Source organism: Haliotis asinina, chromosome 11 (genome assembly GCF_037392515.1).
Source record: "Haliotis asinina isolate JCU_RB_2024 chromosome 11, JCU_Hal_asi_v2, whole genome shotgun sequence".
NCBI classification, from domain to species: Eukaryota; Metazoa; Mollusca; class Gastropoda; order Lepetellida; family Haliotidae; genus Haliotis; species Haliotis asinina.
The window spans coordinates 9318860-9340844 of NC_090290.1; the positions used below are offsets into that span (position 1 = coordinate 9318860).

The window sequence follows — 21985 nt, forward strand, 5'->3', positions numbered from 1 at the left end:
CTGGGGCAAGGCGCAATTATAACTTCCCGCTACATTCTTAAACGTCATCTAGAAAACGGGTGACATGAAAAGTGCGGGCAGAGCGGGTCGGTCCCGACAAAAGGTTTTGTTTGTTTTTGACAGAATGACAGCTTTAAAGAACCATGCCCCCAGACGTCGTCGAAAGGAACTCTGATGCGTTCGGTCGACAACAACAGAATTTTATTGCAAACATGTCACCTAACAAACCAATTTATAGACGTGAGATTTGTCTGCAAAACTATTATGCGCCATTGTGTAAAAAGAAAACACAGACGGACCTAGACCTCAGTCGGTCAACAATAATTATGTAATTTGAACGTTTTTAACCAAATGCTTAAAAACGAACTCTCACAAAGTAGTAAAATATCGACCGCCAAAACGCAACCATGGCTAAAGCTTCACAAAACACTAGCCTACAACGCTGTCTGTGTTTAAATCATCTTGTCTGTGACATTAATTACAAAAATTGCTTTCCTTACACACGTCACAGTTTAGAATCTTTAACTTTTGAAAAGTTTGTGACAGACAATGACGGTTACCTTGGAAACAGATTTTAGCCGAAATAGATGGCTGTATGTGAGTTAGGATGGGCGAGGGCGTGGGGGTGGGGGTGGGGGTTAAGGGACGTAGATATAATCCTTCCAGTCCTGGTATACAGTGTAAAGGACACTATGTGGTATTAAGAACGTTACACTCGTGGTCTGTTTGTTTGAAGCGGGTATGAATATTTTAAATGAATTATCCTTACACATTTGAACTAAAACAAGCACTATAATCGCTCATTCAATTTAAGACACCCATGCAAAGTTCATCCAAAGTGACTGTCAATGCTAAGGCATCAACGAAAAACATAAATTTGGTTAACAGATTCCCATTAAAATTCCACATTAAATGCAATGGCGCATCCATGTCTTGTGCCTTGACGCCCATATCCACCGACATCCCATTCCATAGAAGAACCTGTTATTTCGCATAACTATTATCAAATTAGGATATTATGGAAATTGATTGTTGAATTAGCATACGCAAGCTAAAATTGAAAAAGAGGGTCGACAAAACACGTCCGATCACCGAAACAAATTAGATAGCTGGTGGCGAACCCCGTTAGTTGGGGGGCTGAAATTGGCAACTCTAGTTCTACCTGTCAATCAACCCCGGATATGAACAACCCTCTCTTTTGACTAAAAAACAACAAAAAAGATCACTTTTCTTTAGACAACAGTGTTCTTTCTGACTCATGGAGGAAATTGCCATGCGCGTGTATTATGATGTTAATTGTGAATTTGATCCGAGACACTATCCAAATTAACGTCTAAGTTTTGACAAGCCACTTGGAATTAAACACGGAATAACATTATGGCGAAAATTGGCCTTTTTGTAAAAAGCGGTCAAGTGTTTGATATTAGTTTCTGAGAAGCAGGGAAGTGTATCTATGAAATCAATGCTGGATCCACATTAAGTTTAATTTTTGAAAGGTTGACTACATTTCTTGTCAGTGTAACTGTATTTTTCCCCACTCAAATTCATTGACTGTCGCAGTTTTCTCTTGCATTGCAGGAAAAAGAGAGCCACGATTATGTGTACACTACTACAAAGACGTTTTAGTGAGTCGTGTTTATTCAATACTATATCGTACACGTGTGTTGATCAAACAGTGACTGTTACCTTTCCTTACTGACCTCTATCTCTTCACCTCTGACCCTTAACTCTCGCTACTTCTCCCCATGCGACAGGGGAACCTGCCTCGCTCTCACACAAACATTTACCAACCTTCTAACCATAGGACACCATTCTGAGCAGAAAAAAATCTTTCTTACATTTGTTCAGCAATACATCATCCTAGAGATCGTTACCATGGAAACGGCGGGGCTGAGAGAAAAACTACTTCCCCTAAAACTGTTAATCACAATTATCAGCACCAAGCGGACTTGACACGGCAGTCGAAGAGGGAGGTTGCCTGTGGGGAAGTTGTATTTTTTTGTCGGCTGCTTTCAGGAAGATAGCATCTAAACTTATCACGGCTTAGCTCGTTCATTACATTGTCTTCATCCGAGGAACTACGAGAAATGTTTCGCAATTTAGCCATTCCAAAGTTCCAGTTGATAATTCCGTTTGATATAGTAACGAAATATTCAGATATTTCTGTACCATAAAACTGTTCCTGTCATGTTCTCACAATGAGTTCATTTTATCATTCCCGTTCCGTTCTTTTATCATTCCTATTCCGTTCATGGCGTCAGTACCGCAGAGAAGCACGTGAAAACGGTGTGTAAATGTTTCCCGACAAGAGCAAAGCGTTTACAGCTAACCGCTACTGTCATTGCCTCGGCCGGCGGTTTGGAAACGGAGCCTGAAGTCTTATCAGTTAAGCTTTTTGGCAATGTAAACTTTCCTTTCCCCTCCATTAAGGAACCCATATGTTTATCTGGCCCGCTCTCACCGTGTCGGTCCCCAGCGGTCGACGTACAAACGGGCGATAAAACGCCTTAGCATTATTGATGTAGACGAAATTATCAAGCGATATTAGAAGGCTGAAAGCGGTACTAACTGTTAGTGCTTGTTATTAAGTGTCTGCGGATCCTTGGAGTGAGGGGTGGGTGGGGGTGGTGTAGGAGGGGAGCCTAGGAGCAGAGAAAGGATGTGGTAAGATATGGTATAGGTAGAGCGATGGGATCATGCGGCGAGTTGTGCGGCGGGGGTTGACCGTAAGGGCCGGAGATGGGGGTTGTTAGGAAGAGTCGAATGAGCGTTATATTGCGTTGGAGATGAAGTGACAAAGGCTATAGTCAACTTACAATTATCAGACAATAACACAGTCCTAAATATTGCCATACAAACAGACGTCTAAATACATCAGAATCGTGAAAGAAATAATCTCCAAGCTGAAAAGGCACCCGGGCAAGCGAGCGAGCGAGTTTAGTTTTACGTCGCACTTAGCAATATTCCAGCTATATGGCGACGGTCTGTAAATAATCGAGTCTGGACCAGACAATCCAGTGATCAACAACATGAGCATCGATCTGCGCAATTGGGAACCGATGACATGTGTCAACCAAGCCAGCTAGTCTGACCACCCGATCCCGTTAGTCGCCTCTTACGACAAGCATAGTCACCTTTTATGGCAAGCATGGATTGCTGAAGGCCTATTCTACCCCGGGACCTTCACGGGTTGAAAAGGCACCCGACGTCACAAAACTTTTCCAAAACATCTACGCTCAATGAACAGCGCACGAAACACATATTGCTGTATCTTCACCCTACTCAAGAAGTGATATACGACAATTTAAAAAAATGAGAAGAAAATTAATTATTTGCTCACTGTCAAACATGCTACCAAACGCTAATGAAGTACGCATTACTCGCAGCCATTGCTGCAATCAGGTGCTATGGCAACAACCAGACTGTTGACACATCGCGGAAAGCGCCCAGATTGCTGATTTCAAGCTCGTTATGAAAGCTAAGCGAGTGTTTATAGGCATGCAAAATGAAGCATTCCCCCATGTTTATTTTGAGGAAAAGGAAGCGGCATAATAATAATAAATACACACGTGAGAAAAACACACTAAACAAACATGCAGACCGCCCCGTTGTGGAGATGTTGTTAACACGGAGCATGATATCGTGCATCGAAGCAGGGTAATAAATTTCACTAATTGTTTTGAAGAACGTGATTCTTTCTCGGGTATTGAAGAATTCTGAAAACTCTAGTGAGTGAGTGAGTTTAGTTTTACGCCGCACTCAGCAATATTCCAGCTATATGACGGCAGTCTGTAAATAATCGAGTCTGGACCAGACAATCCTGTGATCAACAACATGAGCATCGATCCACGCAATTGGGAACCGATGACATGTGGCAACCAAGTCAGAAAGCCTGACAACCCGATCCCGTTAGTCGCCTCTTACGACAAGCATGGTCGCCTTTTATGGCAAGCATGGGTTGCTGAAGACCTATTCTACCCTGGGACCTTCACGGGTCTTGAAAAACTCTAAATATATAGGAAGGGATAATGTTATTTGAAGGCTTGACTCTGCTCTGTTTAACAATTCAGAAAGATGGTGTCCTTCATTGGAAACGTCGCTCCTCGTTCCATTTAAACGATGCATTTAAAATATAATCATGAATGTGCATTACAAAAACGTTTCCTTATATCGCCAGGGTGTTATTAGTGTGTAAAAAGAGTGCAATACTTTGTGGATATTGTAATATAATCACAATGTTTTCATGCCAGGACCCACATGAATATATTCACCTATACCCAGCTGATTTGCTCTGTCTCATTCTTACTTTCATCGGACCCATCCACTTTCATGTAGCCGACCCAACATATCCCCTTTCCACCTCACCCCAAATAAGTCTGCCCTATCTCAGATTCACATCCTGTCTCGTCTCGTCATCTACCCCCACCCCACCCATCGCTCTGGGGTGTAAGTGCAATCAGTTTATAAATATGTAAAGATCAATATCACCGTCGTCGTTATCGTTCGACAGAATATAAAATAAATACTTTGTAGACTGAAGTAGGTATGTGTTATTAGAAATATACCTTGGTAATAATATTGGTTTATTATTCCATCAATAAATGTGTGAACTGATTCATTTTTCCGGTTTCGTTCTTTTTCGAGCAAAATTTTATATTTTTTTTAATTCTGTTTTTTTCTGGTGCCTTTTTTCCGGTTACTGACATCGTCATCAGCAGCATTGTGGTCATCGTTGCTGCTTTTACCTCTCTCTCCTTGACCACATTCAACAAGATTTAAACGCTCAATAAAAGCAATTGCTGTAACTGATGATTACAAACTGCGCCTCGTATGGAAAACACAAAATGGAGCCAAATATTGATGTTCCAGTAACACAAATTATTCCACGTATCAGGCACTGCTACCTCTAAGATTTTCCCCAAGCTTGCACGTTTTTAAGCAAACATATCATTATCCAAGTGTTTTCCGGGCTTGTTGAACCTACATCGAATAACAAAAAGGATGGCACTTCATGTTTCACCTAAAAAGATTGACCCAAAACAATATTGATAGCTCAAAGCGTTGTCATAGGAAATAATAGTTTCGTTTCGTTTGTACAAGCCGGTGTTTGCTTTAGTAATCGCCGCCCCTAACGGAAACGAAACGAAACGAAACGAAAAGTCAATATTTTTACTCTACCCACAGAAGCGTGGCTTTCAACATCGAGTTACACATGTTTCTTCATTTCATTCAGAAAACATCGGCAAACGAAGCGGAGGGGATGTAATTCCGATTGCTCTACACTTCACGGGTGACTGGGGCTTAATGTACAGACCATACTGATGAACCCCATGCTTTAATCAGTGCTGTGGAAGGTTGTTTTGCAAAACACATCAGAAATAACTGACAAACAAAGCATCGTGTGTGGTGTCAATGCCCATAGACACAGTATGAGATTTCAGACAAACAAAATACAATAAAATTGATTATTGAGGATTGTTACGAAGGGAAATATTAAAAGCTGTTTCAGGTTTCTGTCTTAGATATTGCGTGGTAAGATGAGTGAGTTCAGTTTTACGCCGCTTTCACCAATATTCCAGCAATATCACGGTGGAGGACGCCAGAAATGGGCTTCACATGTAGTACCCCTGTGGGGAATCGAACCCAGGTATTCGATGTGACGAGCGAACGCAGTGACCACTAGGCTACCCCACCGTCCTGTGTGGTTAACCGATTGTTCAGTTCAAATGATTTGGAGTGAGTGAATGAATTGTGTTTCAACAATATTCCAGAATTACCAGTTTAAGGGTGGGCACCAGAAATTTCCTTCACGCATTGTATTCATGTGGAGAATTGAACCAGCAAACGTTTCAGCCATTCAGCCTCCCCCACCCCCCACCCCCCACCCCCCCTCAGCCAGAGATTCCTTCGAAACACTGAATGCAACATGCAAATTGAAATGTCTGGCTTTCATGTAGAGCGAGAGACGTTTCCGTCTTTAGTTGATGTCACCACTCATTTTCAGTTTTCCACTACAGCTGTCACTAGGTGTTGCCTTCCAAACTGAGTTATAACCGTTTCGGCAGAAATTGAGACTTTGATTTTTCTCCAGCTATTCCGATTTCTCGACAAGTCTACACTGATTTCCATGAGCTAACAAACGACTTGACAAGATGAATCTGGAGTCTGTAACATCACACAAGTTACCATGCTTGCCATTCAAGTAGACTCTACTTGTCGTAAGAGGCGACTAAGAGGATCGGGTGGTCAGGCTCGCTGACTTGGTTGACACATGTCATCGGTTCCCAATCGCGCAGATCGATACTCACTGGATTGTCTGGTCCAGACGCGATTGTTTACAGATAGCCGCCATACAGCTGGAATGTTGCCGAGTGCGGCGTAAAACTCAACTCACTCACTCACACAAGTTAGAAGTCACACACCAGGAGACTAATGCACAGACAAGCGGATTAATGATGCTAGCAATCTAAATAGCGACAAAGCATACAGAAATAAACAAAATCTTACCAATAAACGTTTGAAGATTTAAATTAAGTACAAATAATAACAAAAAACGAAATAAATATAACCCAACAATTTCAAAATATCCTTTAGAAGTTGAAGAGCATCGGCTCTTTCATTTTATTTTTATCGCAGTTAACCTGTCGTGCTATGGGAGATTGACTACAGTAATATGTCAAAATATGGAGTTCTTAACATCTTTTTGTGACATATACTAGTATACAAAGCTAGAAACGTACATTTGGCAGCAAAAATTGAAACGTTTATAGGGCCATAATCTGTTCACAAACTTCAAGGAAACAATTGACTCTAAGATAATATTTTCGCAATTCAGAAGCCAGCCATTTGAGTCATGGACTTTGTTGTTGGGGCGACCGGGACTGGATGGATGGGACACGGTGGATGGTCATATTCAATTCAGCCTAAACAGAGTAGTGAGATGATGACAATACGACAGTCATGGATAACAGGCTTCGTTGTTAATGTTTATTTAATACAGAAGACGGAATGGGAACAGGGGACAGCTTTATGTAGAGCTACAGAAACTACTTTGGCTTTTAAAAGACCTAAATGCACATCTGCAGAACACACTTTCGCTTTTTACAAAAGCTCTCGCGTCAGGGACCAATCTGAACCCAAATCAATTATCGCTTATGTTGTTGGTAATTGGGTAAATGTGAGCATGTATGTCAATATTGATAGGCCTGAAGTTTCGGACTTGACACATCGTAGCTTTATTAAGTAGTGTAGAGTGTGTTTGAGACACAATAGATATTGTCTGAAATAGTGAGAGAAAGAGAGAGAGAGAGAGAGAGAGAGAGAGAGAGAGAGAGAGAGAGCGAGGGAAAGAGAGAGAGAGAGAGAGAGGAGGACAAACCACACAGACACAAACACCCACCACTGAGAGACAGACATGCACAAACACACGCACACACGCACGCACGCACGCACGCAGATAAACAATCATACACACGGGTATAACCGCCACCCCGTACCATGTGGCTCCTCCAAATCCACCCTTATTACCTACTAAATAATAAGTAACTACCGCAACCAACACCACCTCTACACACTATCACAACAGAGTGAGCCTGTGATTGCTTGGGCTTAATTTTGTTGGTACGAGACTTCTCAGGTATTGTTTGATTGACATTTTTATCGTGTAAAAACAAGATGCGTCTTAATCATCAGCCATTAAGCTAACAGCGTCAACTAGCAATATGCAAGATGAATGCCGCATAGATTTGTTCAGGTATGTCCGGGGCTGTTCCCGATATGTGCACATCGTCAGGCGAGTCCGTTTCCGGAATGTGTTCTCCCAACCCAGCGTAGCATCCATCCTAGTTTCACTAAAGAAAAATGGTGAGTGAGAACACAGGTGAGTTTTGGCGAGTTGAAAAGAGTTCCCGACTTTCTGTATCCGTCATTCACCCACCTTACTTCATGCCCTGTGAACTCATCGGATACAATATATTCCTACTTTAGTAAACAAGTTTAAAAATATATTTCATTAGAAACAAAATGATGAAACGACTCCTAACGAATTAAATACCCTTTGAAACAAGGCGCTGATTATCATTGCCATAACGCAACCGAATTTTTGCAAAACTCATAGAGGCAGTCATGCGCAGACTGACGACAGTTTTGCTGCGGGATCGGCGTCAATATGGCGTCAAAAGACGTTTTATAATACAGCCGCAGCGAGGGGTCCGTGCCGGGGTCTATTCTCTCATGCACAGCTAATTCTGAGTGAATAGCCCTATCGAAAGCCTGGAAAATTAGCCCTCTTTATAACCCACTTGATTTGAAGGTGTATCGACGGGCTAGTCCAGCTAACGGGCCAAGTGACAAGGCGAAGGATGTCTGTTTGTTGTCACAGATGAATAAGCACCGCCAAATGAACATTCACTGTTGACTTGCTTTACAAGAACATCGCTTTGTGGAAACAAAGAAGAGACCTGGCCAATATTTAACACCATCAACAAAACACACTTTCTGTGTGTTTTTAAACAACGTGTTAGAGCTTTTAAATCTTCACAAACCTATTTTTATACAAACATTACCTTTAAACCTATAGGGCTTTATATGGCGGCGCGTTTGTTAAACGTGTTTCACTTCAGGAATATCTGAATGTGCCCATTAGTAGCAAAATGTAGGTAGATCATCTTTTAAATGTGGCAGTCTCTAGAACAAGTGTCGATAACACTTTGCGTTTCGATGTAGGGTGATGGCGAGGGGGATGGGGGTGTTGGGGGCGGCTACGGCAGTCCCGTGGAATAATAGCGCCATAAATTCCAGTGAAGTGTTAGAAAATATCATGGAGGATTTTATGAAATGTTCACAGAACACATAGCTTGAATAATCACGAGAACAATGCTAATGTCGCTTTTTCTCGTGCAAAAATACATCAATGGGACCGCCGTGACGAATCTTGTAGCCATGTCACGCTACAGCAAACAAACCAGCCGCAGTGGTCAACAAGACGCGGCTAAAGTAAACAAACCGCTGACCCTTGTAATAATTCAGGTCATTAACTCCACAATGGGCACCGAGATTTTAAGGCACTGATACGCCAAACGGACACAGACTCTTTTGAATAGTACAATTTAATGTCCATCAAATGAGTCGATTAATGAAATAGAATGTCAATATGCAGATTTTGTTTGAAATTTCTTTTCTTTCAGTTTTTCTTTCTTTCTTAGCTCAGTGACTATTCGTAATCAAGGCTTCGTGTAAACGTTGAACCGTTTTCAGGAAAACTAGATACGGCAAGTTAATGATACGTAAGACTGATTGCAGTTACGTTTATTTGTTATGTATTGTTTCCCGCGAGAATGCTCAAATAAAACCAGAATCTGTTATCACTTGAAACGAATTTCTTCATGTGGAATTATGAAAGCTAATGCAAGCAATTGATGTTGAACACGGAATCGCGGACCAGGAATATCAAACAGCACAATTTCCATGCAAGAGCTCTATGGCGTGTACGGAGGCTATACGTGGGCACTGGCTTGTGATGACTCAATACGTATATATCACACGGTTCATAACTGTCCATTCATACGTATGCGAGTGGTTCGGTTTCCATTTCCAATCTAAGGGAACAGAAATCGCCATTTAGGATAATATCCCTTGAAGGGCACCATGCATATCAATGTCACGTCAACTCATGTTTTGATCGTTGTAGTATTGCTGATGCTGTGATGAAAACAATACGCGTTGCAAGGAACGTTGAAGTGTTTACAATATTGGTTCGCTCCTCTGTGTAGTCCGTGCTGTTTTTCTTTTAGAGGTAAGTGTTCACAGACGGATCCACACACCATCACTACAAACGCACATGTGTACAGGTCATATTGGTAACGTCAAGAATTACACGACCATAAATTCACAATATTTTTCCAGGGGGATAATAAACTTTGCAGTCAACATCTATATCCATTTCTGTATCTTTGCACCTTTTATATTTCTGTTTGTAGTTTATAGAATATTGCACTATTCCTTAATGGAATGTTATGCAATAAAATATCTTATCTTATCTTATCACACGACATTAAACATACTAACTGCATTTACCTGAAAATTATGTGGGTATTATACATTACTGCACTAAAACTAACAATGTTTCTATTGTTTATCGAATTTCTATTATTTGCCATATCTTCTATTGTTGCTGCGACAATGTTCTGTAAATGCACACGCCTTACACAAATGTCTTTTGAGTCCATCTCGATTATCAAACTTTCACAAGTTTCGCCCCGTCAAATTATATATGTTTGTGAGAAAATCTGTTGGACTTAGGCGCGAACAATTATAATTTCTTTATATACGTCTAATTGTCCAACTCAGTACGTTTATCTCCATTCTGCCATAACCTTGTTATTCAGATTTCAAACAAATACATAATGTGTTGGAAAATCAGAGGTATATGACGTGATTGAATGATTAACCAATCACAATCCAGTATTTACTGAAGTCATGGTAGAATGTGGTTTTACGCCTCACGGTTACGGTCGCATGACGTCGGGTACATAAAAAAAATGGGCTTCAAACATTGCACTGATGTGGGGAATCCAACCCAGATCTTCGGTGTGACAAGCCAACGCCTTAACCACGCGGCTGCACCACCGGTCCTGGAAAGATGGAGTTGACGACAGGATTTCCAAATGAACCAATGGTACCCAGTAGGATATTTCATATGAAACAACGAAAATCAATACCCTTGATAAAGGAAGAGATATTTTCAATACAAATAACATTTATCGGAACTCAAACTTGAAAGTACATCAGTGATAAAATATCCGTGATAACAAAATTGCAGCACATTTGAAGTTGCATTGAATATCTCAATAGCCGATTGCAAGTTTAAATATATCTGTTTCAGGCAGATGACATAGCATCAATGGAGGAAATATCGGAGGTTATGCATCCCTAAACACTAACTGCCCCATGATAGTGAACAGCAATACACGAAACTCTGACATTTGTAGTGCAAGTCAATCCGTTGATTGTAGATTCTAAATTCCCTCTAAGCTGGCCGACGTCCATTAGTCGCTATGCTGGTGACGTTTTTCACGTCGGTACACAGGAGCGCCCTTCCACCAACGTGAGAATAGCGAGGCACCAAGCTATCAAACTCCTAATAGGCGCCACTGGCAAATATTATTTAATTAGACAAGGGTACTTCAGTGGATTTCATAATATTGATAAAGATCTCTAGACTGAATTATAGCACAACCGAGTCAAGATGGCGGCGTTTCCGGTCTGAATTATCGTCTGCTCTTCCGAATTCAGCCAAGCACAGGCGCGGTAACTGTAGGCAGACGTTGGCGATCTTATCTTGCCAATATGTTTTAGTACAGAATGTCAAATTTGCCCGAGGTACAATGCAAGTGGCGCCATTGAGTTGCACAATACCATGTAATTGCTGAGAAAATACGAAAATAGTAGAAATTATCTGTCAGAGGATGACTGCTCCCGCCTTGAGGCTGTGGGCGCTTTTACCGGGCTGTTAGTCACATGTTTGGTACACGCTTATCTAATAACATATCACCCACCTCTCAGTCAACGGCGTTAGCAAACCAGTTAAATTTTGATAGGTTGAAATGCGTATTGAGTGGCTTTTAGTGTCGCGTCCTGCTAACATTGGTTAACAGTTCGCCTGCTAACATTGGTTAAGAGTTCGCGAGGAGCAGTGCTGAAGAAATTCGTTCACTGATAGTAGTAATACTGAATGATGATAGATCCACATCGCCAGGCCACATTGTCGAATTACACCCTAATATAGTCCATAGTGTAATCAGGCTCATCATCGTCTTGAACAACATCCGCATCGACAGAAACCACGATCCGATTTACACGTTTTAAATTTCATTGATACACGAAATTACGTTGGTTAATGTCACAACGTGAAGTTTTCACACTTTTCTTTACAAAGTCACTTGTGACAACCAGATTTACAATCAGTCTGTTATAACAGTCTCGCGCTGTCAGTGGTTGGTGCCGCATGGTCTACCAGCCTTATTAATATAGGCATTACTGTGACACCTATCACCTACAACATCGTATGTTCAATCATGACAAACACGGCCACTCAATCATTGTTCACCTTCGTATATTGAAATACACATGCCATTAAACACATGAACATAATTATATCAGGAGTCGTTTGTACTAGCGTCTAATCTCTGAATATATATAATTTTGATAGAACAAACAAACCCATTGTAATTGAAAGGGAGCTCGTGGGAGATAAGAGATTCGAACCTGAGGAAATCTAGACTTGCTTTTAAGGTTTTAGCATTGCAGAGAGGGCTTGGCAGTGGGGTAAATAAGGTGGTTCAGGGACTGTGTTAGAGACTTGTCATTTCGTAGTAAAAGCTTCTGACAGCATTCTGTTCAATGAGTCGGCCTCCTGAAACACTCGCGACCGAGAATTCTCGTCTAACAATCAATGTTAATATACTTACATGACGGGTTAACGGCCAGTGTATCCACAGCCGGTAAAATAATTATGGTCAAACCACTGCCGATTTGGGTGCATAGTCGACATTAGCAAGAGTAGAAAACATAAAGAAATTTGTCAGGCAGATCCCAATTGAGTTTTATTGCCCTCATTATCATTACGTCTCCCCGGGGGGAAATTATGTCCACTGCACGACCAAACATATGTATCAGTTTGTTTAGCGCTGTTTGTTTCATGATCGCTCGGGGCGGGTTTAGATTAGACCCGAAGAACAGACAGTCGATGTTCATGCCATATAACCGTCTGATGTTTATGTTTATTTTTCTGTCCGAGAAATGAAGCATTTAAGCATAATGTAGGTGAAATGTGAATCTAACCCATTTTCGCCTAGCTAATGAAATGTGAAAGCGTGGAAATTGATTTAATACCGTTATAGGTTATTTGTGATCCGTGTACACTGAACCCCGGTTTAAACAGACGGTATTATTCTCAGTAAAATCGTCAAGTTTCACAATCCCCGGCTAAAGGAATCAATTTTCTCCATACTCTCTGACACACTCTGGGATAATTGGTCAGTACAGATACAGATTAATCCAGAGATTGTGAGGTTTCTAGACAAGTGTACGGATTATAGAGCTTACAGTGTATTAGATTGATAACTCGGTCAGAACAAAACAATTCACGAAAATAAATTCATGGTAGCTTGTAATGGAAGTCTTAACCGCTTACAGAACCTGTCACAAAAATAGCGGTTAATATTCCAGAAAAGGTAGGTCTCTCTCACAATCCCTGAACCGTAGAATTTTCCCTAATGCCTCCACCCGCAAAATCGTCAAGTAACTGGAATATTGCTGAGTGCAACAACAATTCAACTTCAAAAATGTACATTGATGCAAAATCGGAGAACCACTGATTTCCTATCTATGAAGAAGCACAGTTAGGTGGTGTCTGTTTTAATGACATCATAAGTTGAACGATGTGCAAGCACCGCTATTCGGATATGTCAGCTGCAGGTTTCTTAACCGCATACAGTCTAACCCTGTTAATCCGTACTCCTGTTCATACAGGCTTTACGAAGGTAAAACAATCCCAAAACGTATCTAGAAACATCTATCTAGTTTTTGTTATACACTAACTTGTATGTATTCTTATTTAGAAGGGGCCCGTTTCACAGACCGGTCGTATTTTAAAGTGTAGGAGTTACGATTATCTTAGCGCTATGATAGCTTTGGTCCCACGATAAGAAATGTCGATATTTCATTTGACCCGAGCACCCAACTGTACTGTGACAAACCTTGTGGGTCAATATCTTAATTAGAGAGAGTTCCCACTGTCTGTTGCAATATTGCTAAAGAGGCATCTACAGGCCCCTCATAATTTAATCCAGTTTAAGTTCACTCGAACGCTAATGGGCAACTGGCTATTGTTCAACAGAGACAACAATGCTTAACTGTTTTTTTCCGTTTGCAAATTGATAGATGAGAGGCGCGCCATTTCGACGACCGTGTTGAATGAAAACGCCACATGTACTCAAACGACTTCAAATGTCTACACGGCTACAATTCAGCTTGACAATATTCTGGAAATGAAATGGCTATCGTAATCCCGATGTACATAATTAAACCGTCTAATAGAGGCATACGTATCCCCCTGTCGATCCTCCGTCAAGTACACGCTGCTGGGAAAGGGAGACTCATATAAACCATTATAATTGAGATCAAATGTCGACTCTGCAACAGGGTCTGCTCACTACCACTGAACCGTGGAGGTAAAATTAGGGACGTGTGAGGAAAATGAGAAGACAGAGGCACTGGGGATAGTAACAGTGAATGGAGGTAGCCTGTAAATGTAGGCATCGTTGTGCGCCGGTCGGATCGGGCTACAGCTCGACTTACTTGAAAGAGTATAAAAAATGTAGAAAACGTATTAAATCAATTTGTTTGCTATTTTGTACAACCAGGAAAGCCACTCAGACAATATCGCACTTACGTCGAGGGGAAAGCATTAAAAATATCTCAAATCCAATATTAGATTTGATCTTGTTCCTACTCTCGAGTCATTTCCGCAGCCGTGGCTCCAACTATACACCTATTTACAGCCATTAATCTCAGCTGTGACAGCTATTTACAAATCTGATTTGAGGAGAAGTGTATTGACTTGGCGTTAAAGCGAAGCCCCATGTCCATATGCCTCTCAATAGGTCCGTATTGTAAGTCAACAAGCAGTCTACCACGTCCCAGTGAATGAAACGACAGAGGACGCCACGAACACGATCTACTCGCCATGTCCATTTCACAAAGTGGTGAAATACGTACCTTCAGTCGCCATATACAACGCTAATTGCCAGACGGGAAACACGCCACGGTGGAAGTGTCTTTCACAATGGGACTTTCTTAGGAAGGAATAGCCGTCGTCGAGCTATTTCAGATCAGAAAGGTGTACACTGACGTTTTACCAACTGAAGGAATGCAAATATTTGCCCTGAATGTAAAAACCTATTAACAAGGGCGCTGAGATCCATCACTGAAATTGACAAGCAATTAACAACGTACACATGATCACATCTTGCAGTGAGTGAGTGAGGTTTACAGCAATATTTAGGCAATATCACAGTGGAGGACACCAGAAATAATTGGCCTCATACATTGTACCCATGTGGGGAATCGAACTCAGTTCTTAGGCATGACGAGATCACGAATAACCATCAAACTACCCCACCGCCCCGTCAGATGTTACACACTGCTCATTGGCTTCGTGTGAAACAGACATAGAACTTCGTAACGATATGGTCCTTTGAACATACAACAGTTGATAATGAACATTTCACTGACAACATCTTTACAAAACTGACTGCCTTTTCTTCTCACGTTCGTTCACAATGGGTCACAAGAAATAATATACAAAGTTACCACTTTTTATAAAAAAAACCTGTCTGTTTGGAGGATTCTCAACAGATTTACAATATTTGAAAAATAATTCTCAACATGTAAATGGTCATATAACAACATGTCAGTCTAACCATGCAATTTACACAAGCCAGTTGCTATAACCGTCAGCGTTTGAACTTTATTTCTATTTAACAATGTACTTAATCACTAATAGCGTCTCAACCGCTCAGGCCGATAAAACTAATATTTGCTGTCGTTTTTTTCTGTAAGATCAACAAACCTTTCATCTCATCACTTAACAAACAATAATCCTTTTTACATTCTAAAAAAATGTTTTAAGGAATCCTACCCAAATTGAGCATTTAGTTTTCAAACATTAAACGCACACCGTTGTGAGCAAATTGATCAGTTGAATATGTCCCTGACTCTACAATACATGTTTCCTGGCAACTCTTTATTACACCACCATCGGTCGTGAATGAAGTGTGTTTATCCTGTCATTACAGTGTTTAGGCAGTGTTTTCGGTTCCATTATTCTCAAGCCTTTACTCCCAACCCTTTCCCCCTTTGTTACAAGGTTTCCGAGCCATAGCTACTATTTTCCTTCCATACTTGGCAATTTGGCAGTTTATTTCAGCGTGGCAAATTATTTCAGACACGCAAACGCGGCTAATAAGCGCTTCTAGGTTCGACCCAGCTCCGGTGTTAAACAAAAGGCTTGAGATTGTTCGACAAGATTAGTATATCTCATGACGCTAGTCTGGCCGTGGTTAGGTTCTAGGGGATGGCAGTTGTCACTAACGTAATAGCATAGATTTTCTATGGTGATGTGTTCGCGTTCGATTTCTTGTGTTTATGCAAAAAAACGTAGCTAATTTTCAAAGATAAAACTTGTATCAAACATAAAATAACATTGTGGTCATATTATGCAGATATTTCAGTTTCAAATCACTATGGAATTACGCAGGGTAAAATTGGTTTCATCCCAAAGTCAAACTTTTTATGAATCAATAATCAACAAAGCGTGAATGTTTGTATGTTTTGTCCAAGTTTGGGAGATTAGTATCCACAAACAAAACACTTCTGTGACACGCACTAACCGTGAGAATACTATATGTATACATATGTACATACACATACGTATATCAGAGGTACTCCGTATTACAAGTGTAATGAGAGTAGCAGACAAACATCTTGTCTTGGAACATATTCCACATAAAAAACAGTAGTTATATTATAATCATAAAATATAATAGAAAGGAACACAGAAACTATCTGTATTATTAGAAAGAGGGGATGTCTATACATGCCTTGTAATCTAGACTTGCATGGGCTTCTTGGATATATTTGTTTGAAGGTCTGTACGTAAGTCTACGAGATTACTTAAGTGAGCTAGATTCGATGGCGATCCACTTCATGGGACCTTGCTCTGACTATCAGCCACTAGGTTACCTGGCTCAGACAGGATACAGACCATGTGATATACCGTTATATCGACCAGGTCATAATGGTAAATATAACCTCCAACTCATAATATGTGATACTGCTTAAACTGATATCAAAGGGGGTTAAATATTGCACCGTATTATACCCGATTGCCGCGTGGGAACTCATAAAGCTCTGGGTCTGACGGAGTAGGGCATGTGTTTCACCATCAGAGATTCGGCTCATAAAAAGTAGAAGCGACGAATATAATCTGGGAAATCTGTATAAAACCTCCATGTGTTCTCGTACGGAATGATACAGCGCATTGTTTCGTCGTCTCACAGTCTTCTGGCGTGCGTCAGTGTTCACATTTTTGTGCTAATAAATTTTTCAAGAAAACAGCTGATAAGAAATAGCTGCTGAAAAATTGAAATAGGTTATGTGGTACAAATACGTCTTGCAAAATGAAATAGTTCATGGAAATATATCGGATCTTTTTAAACAGTTGTATCATGAGCTATTTAAATTTGAAACTTAAACTGTTAACCGCGTGTCCAGTTCGTTTTTTACGCAAGTAAAAACAATCGTGTTGAAAGGATATGATAAACAAATACATGAGTCACGGAGTATTTTCAATAAAAAGTCGTTTTTATAGTGCCATCAGTAACATAAAAGCTTTCTAGTACAATAATTGTTCAGACGCTCATATTTAATAGATTGACTTCACGAGTGTTGCATCCTTTGGGACGGTGTAGAACGAATATTTCTGCATCGCTTCAGAACTCCTGCTAATCTGTCTCAGGGCCCACAGTCAGCAGCTTACAGATAGAATAAAGCTATATTTATACTAAAATCGATATCCCGAAGAGAACTTGTGTTTTAGGCATGAACAACATTGGGCGAGTTGACAGGCCTCCCGTTGTGTGTGATATGTACATACTTCATCTCAATCAATGTCACACACATCTCTGTCGGAAGCGCTGACTTGAGACATAAACCTAATTGAAATTCCCGACACACACCATATATCAGTTTTTAAATAAATATATTATCTTATTGTATACCTTAACTGCAAGTGAGACGGCGACATTTCGCACTAAAATGAGATCCAAGATGTGGATTTACAAACTGTTTTGAAATCATAAACCGTGGGGAATTGTATGTTGTCAATTGTATATAACGAGCTAGTAACATCCATGGGCCGATCGCATTTAGTAATATAATTTACAGACTATAAGAGGCTAACTCTTAGAGGAAACTGGAATACTTATAAATCGCTGGAACACATATGCTCACTGCCGCTCCTATTTCAATTTTGGTTTAACTCAATCTTGTTCGGAGTATTTCTTGAGTAGGTACAATAATTAAGGTATAAACATGTTTTTAGAAACAATTATTGTAACAAATTCGTTTGTCAGTCACAGGTAGATGCAGTGGGAATGTTCCGATCGATACATGGCTGAAGGCGGACAAGAAATAGACCCCGTTTTCCAACAATCGATGACGATCGGGAGCATGGGGACAGAAATAGACATGAAGTACACAGGAACTGATGACATTCTTCGTTTCGACATGCATCGTTGTTGAAATAGACAAGGTGAAAACAAGCCCTTGTGTCGGGAAACCACGGTCACCGAGAAAAAACAAACGCGAACCTGACACTGGTGCAAAGTAGGCATAGACAATAGAGAAAGGCTGTTATATGTATAGCGGGTATTGTTAGTGTGTTATCAGGGTTGGCCATCTCGGACGGAGGGAGGTTCGGGGGTTCTATCTCCTTAGCCTAGACGTTCAGCCGTAGCAGTTAGAGCAAAGCGCAAGAAATGAACAAGGTTTTACATGGGCGATATAAAGATTGGCGTCGGTAGCAGCACGTTCCCTATCCCCAAAACAAACAGAGCTCTAAACTCTTTACTGTCCTTCGCGTCCCTGGGCTAAAAGCCTCCCTGACTTTCCGCTGTCCTTTGTGAGTCGGCACGACTTTTTGTTAGACATACGGCACATTACGAACGGAAAATTGATAGGACGGGTTACTGTAAACAACACAAGGTGTTTGAGAATATACGCTCTGACTCCAGACCCCCGGGCTTGAAGGGAGGGGGACGCGAGCCATGCACGTGATCTCGCCCTGTCCCACCCCAGAATCAACCCCAGACATGAGTAGGGTCAGCACCCATCTTGACCGTGGTCACATATACGATATGTTTTGTACACATGTAGGTCAGTTCACAGACAACGTGACTAACCCGGGATTATAGGCGGTGTCAATTTCCGAAATCTACAACCCCCATAAATCAAAATGACAACATGATCAATCCGCAGTCCGTGACAGACCGGTTCGGTTTCTAACGAAAACACCTGTATTTTGTGCTTCCTGTGCTATTCAAATAGGAATGTAAAGATGAATTAGTTTGTGTGGATTCTTCCCATTAAGCTTGAATCAATAGTACGTTGTAAATGAACATCAGTCAAAACAGTATAGCTCCCGTTGCCCGCACCGACGAACGACTCCTACACCATTACCGACATCTATGTACATGGCACGCTTGTCAAGACCCTTCACTCAATTTGTAGAGTCACCTCATCAAAATCTAATTTCTAGCAATTCATTTAAACGTTACTGTAAACCAACAAAGACCTACAGACGGCAGAACACACGCCGGTGTATTAACAACCTCAACAGAATGGCCCGTCTTAGCAAACAACACAAGTCAAGCAGAAACTGCCCCGCACCAAGTCTCATCGTCTACTACACAGAAACCATACTTACCTCTGCATACGACGTAGAGTAAACTTCCATGGAGAAACAGAATCAAAATCTTTCTCCACACATTCATCGCTGTAGTAGTCGCTCACAACACCGATGCTGTTTCAACGTTGCCGGTGTGTTGATATTGAACGTCGGTTAACTCCGTGAGTCTAGCGAAGCCTTCTTTCGTCTTACACCGGGCGAGTCGAGCGCCGTTCCAATCCGTGACTGCGGCTTGACTGAGCGAGCGATCTCTCTCGCTAGGCCCGTAAAGCTCAAATCGGCAACCTGATACTTCGGCATTATGATCTGCTAGCAAGTTTTCTGGGGTGCTATTGGCTGGCGACTAACCTCCCGTGGAAAGGGACTTGTTTACATATTTAATGAGTTTTCAGAAAACTATGTAACTGGCATGCTTCAGTAGAGGCGCCCCTTATTGAAGAGAAAGAAATCAAATGGCCTCTGTTACGCGTATTGTGATGCTGTTTATGACGGGAAAACACATGTTTGTCAAGCTCTAAAGGGGCATGTAGACAGTTTGATTTGTTTGTTTTGAGCTGGAAAATTAAACATTTTGTTCAACTAAAACAAACACGTAATGTATGGTATTTGCTTTGGCTTGTTATAACACAACCGCAGGTTGGGGTCAAGTATCAACTCCTCAAATGGCCTTTATTGTATTCGAGAAACATTTTGTTGATTATACACCAGTTGTTTGTGGGTGGGTCGTAAATGTCTTGGGTAGCTCCCGGGGGTTCTGGGTGGACCTGTGGTACAACGTACATGCCACTGATGTTGTCTTTTTCCTTTGTTAGTTTTTCACGAGGACTAAATCTCCATCACCACCATCATATAGATAAGATCATTATGAGCCTTGTCTTTGACGCGATCATCATCATCATCATCATCATCATCATCATCGTCGTCGTCGTCGTCGTTGTCATCGTCATCGACAATTTCCGTAATTGTTCTCGTCATCGCCATCGTTGCCAAGAGCATCGTCAACAGCATTACAATCATCATCACGATCATCGTCGTCTATTGTTATTCCATTAACATTGTCATCTAGATCAGGAAAGGAAAAAAAGGAAAACAAACTTATACACATTTAGATGAGATGTACGATTTTCACCTCTGAAACATAAACAGTGTTTACTGTAAATACTTCTTACACTAGGCTGCAACACTACCCGTTTTCTCCCACCGCTTCAACGAGTGTGTTAATTAGTGATGATGTCCCCTATATTCCCACGTCAGGAGCTAGTGTGTCAGTAAAGGTGTTTACTTTATTACCACAGAAGGAGCGAGAGCGGTAGATAAGATGACCCCTATTTTTAAACGTTAGGGGCGAAAGCGTCAGTGAAGGCGTCCCCTATTTTCCCACGTCAAGAGCGATTGTTGTAGTGAAGGTGTCCCCTATTTAAATAGTACCAGAAGCGAGTGTTATAGTGAAGGTGTCCCCTATTTTCCCACGTCAGGGGCGAGAGTGGTAGTTAATGTGTCCCCTATTTTCTCACACCAGGCGCGAGTGTGTTAGTGAAGGTGTCGCTAGTGTCCCACGTGAGGAGCTAGTGTTTCAGTGGAGGGGTCCCCTGTTTTTCCAGATCAGGGGCGAGAGTGGTAGTTAAGGCGTCCCCTATTTTCTCACACCAGGAGCGAGAGTGTTATTGAAGGTGTCCCCTGTATTCTCACGTCAGGAGCTAGTGTTTTAGTGAAGGTGTCCCCTATTTAAATAGACCAGACGCGAGTGTGTTAGTAAAGGTTTTCCCTATTTTCCCACGTTAGGAACTAAGATGTCAGAGAAGATGTCCCCTATTTCAACACACCAGAAGCAAGAGTGTTAGTGAAGGTGTCTCCTATTTTCCCACGTCAGGAGTTAATGTTTTAGTGAAGGTGTCCTCTATTTTCCCACGTCAGGAGTTAATGTTTTAGTGAAGGTGTCCTCTATTTTCCCACGTCAGGAGCTAGTGTTTTAGTGAGGATGACCCCTATTTTCCCACGTCAGGAGCTAGTGTTTTAGTGAGGATGACCCCTATTTTCCCACGCCAGGAGCTAGTGTTTTAGTGAGGATGCCCCCTATTTTCCCACGTCAGGAGCTAATGTTTTAGTGAAGGTGTCCTCTATTTTCCCACGTCAGGAGCTAGTGTTTTAGTGAAGGTGTCCTCTATTTTCCCACGTCAGGAGCTGGTGTTTTAGTAAAGGTGTCCTCTATTTTCCCACGTCAGCTAGTGTTTTAGTAAAGATGCTCCCTATTGTCCGTCGTCAGGAGCTAGTGTTTTTAGTGAAGGTGTCCTCGATTTTCCCACGTCAGGAGCTAGTGTTTTAGTGAAGGTGTCCTCGATTTTCCCACGTCAGGAGCTAGTGTTTTAGTGAAGGTGTCTTCTATTTTCCCACGTCAGGAGCTAGTGTTTTAGTGAAGGTGTCCCCTATTTTCCTACGTCAGGAACGAGAATGCTGTAT

General features: G+C 41.3%; 1 protein-coding gene across 1 annotated transcript in view; it reads right to left on the reverse strand.

Annotated features, from left to right (window-relative positions):
• LOC137256487 (BMP and activin membrane-bound inhibitor homolog) overlaps positions 1 to 19767 on the reverse strand; it is a 42959-nt gene extending 23192 nt beyond the window's left edge. The window contains exon 1 of the mRNA XM_067794324.1: positions 19547 to 19767. Coding sequence (XP_067650425.1) covers positions 19547 to 19613 — 67 coding nt within the window. The 5' untranslated portion in view covers positions 19614 to 19767. The remainder of the gene's footprint in view (positions 1 to 19546) is intronic.
• Between the last annotated feature and the right edge of the window lie 2218 nt (positions 19768 to 21985).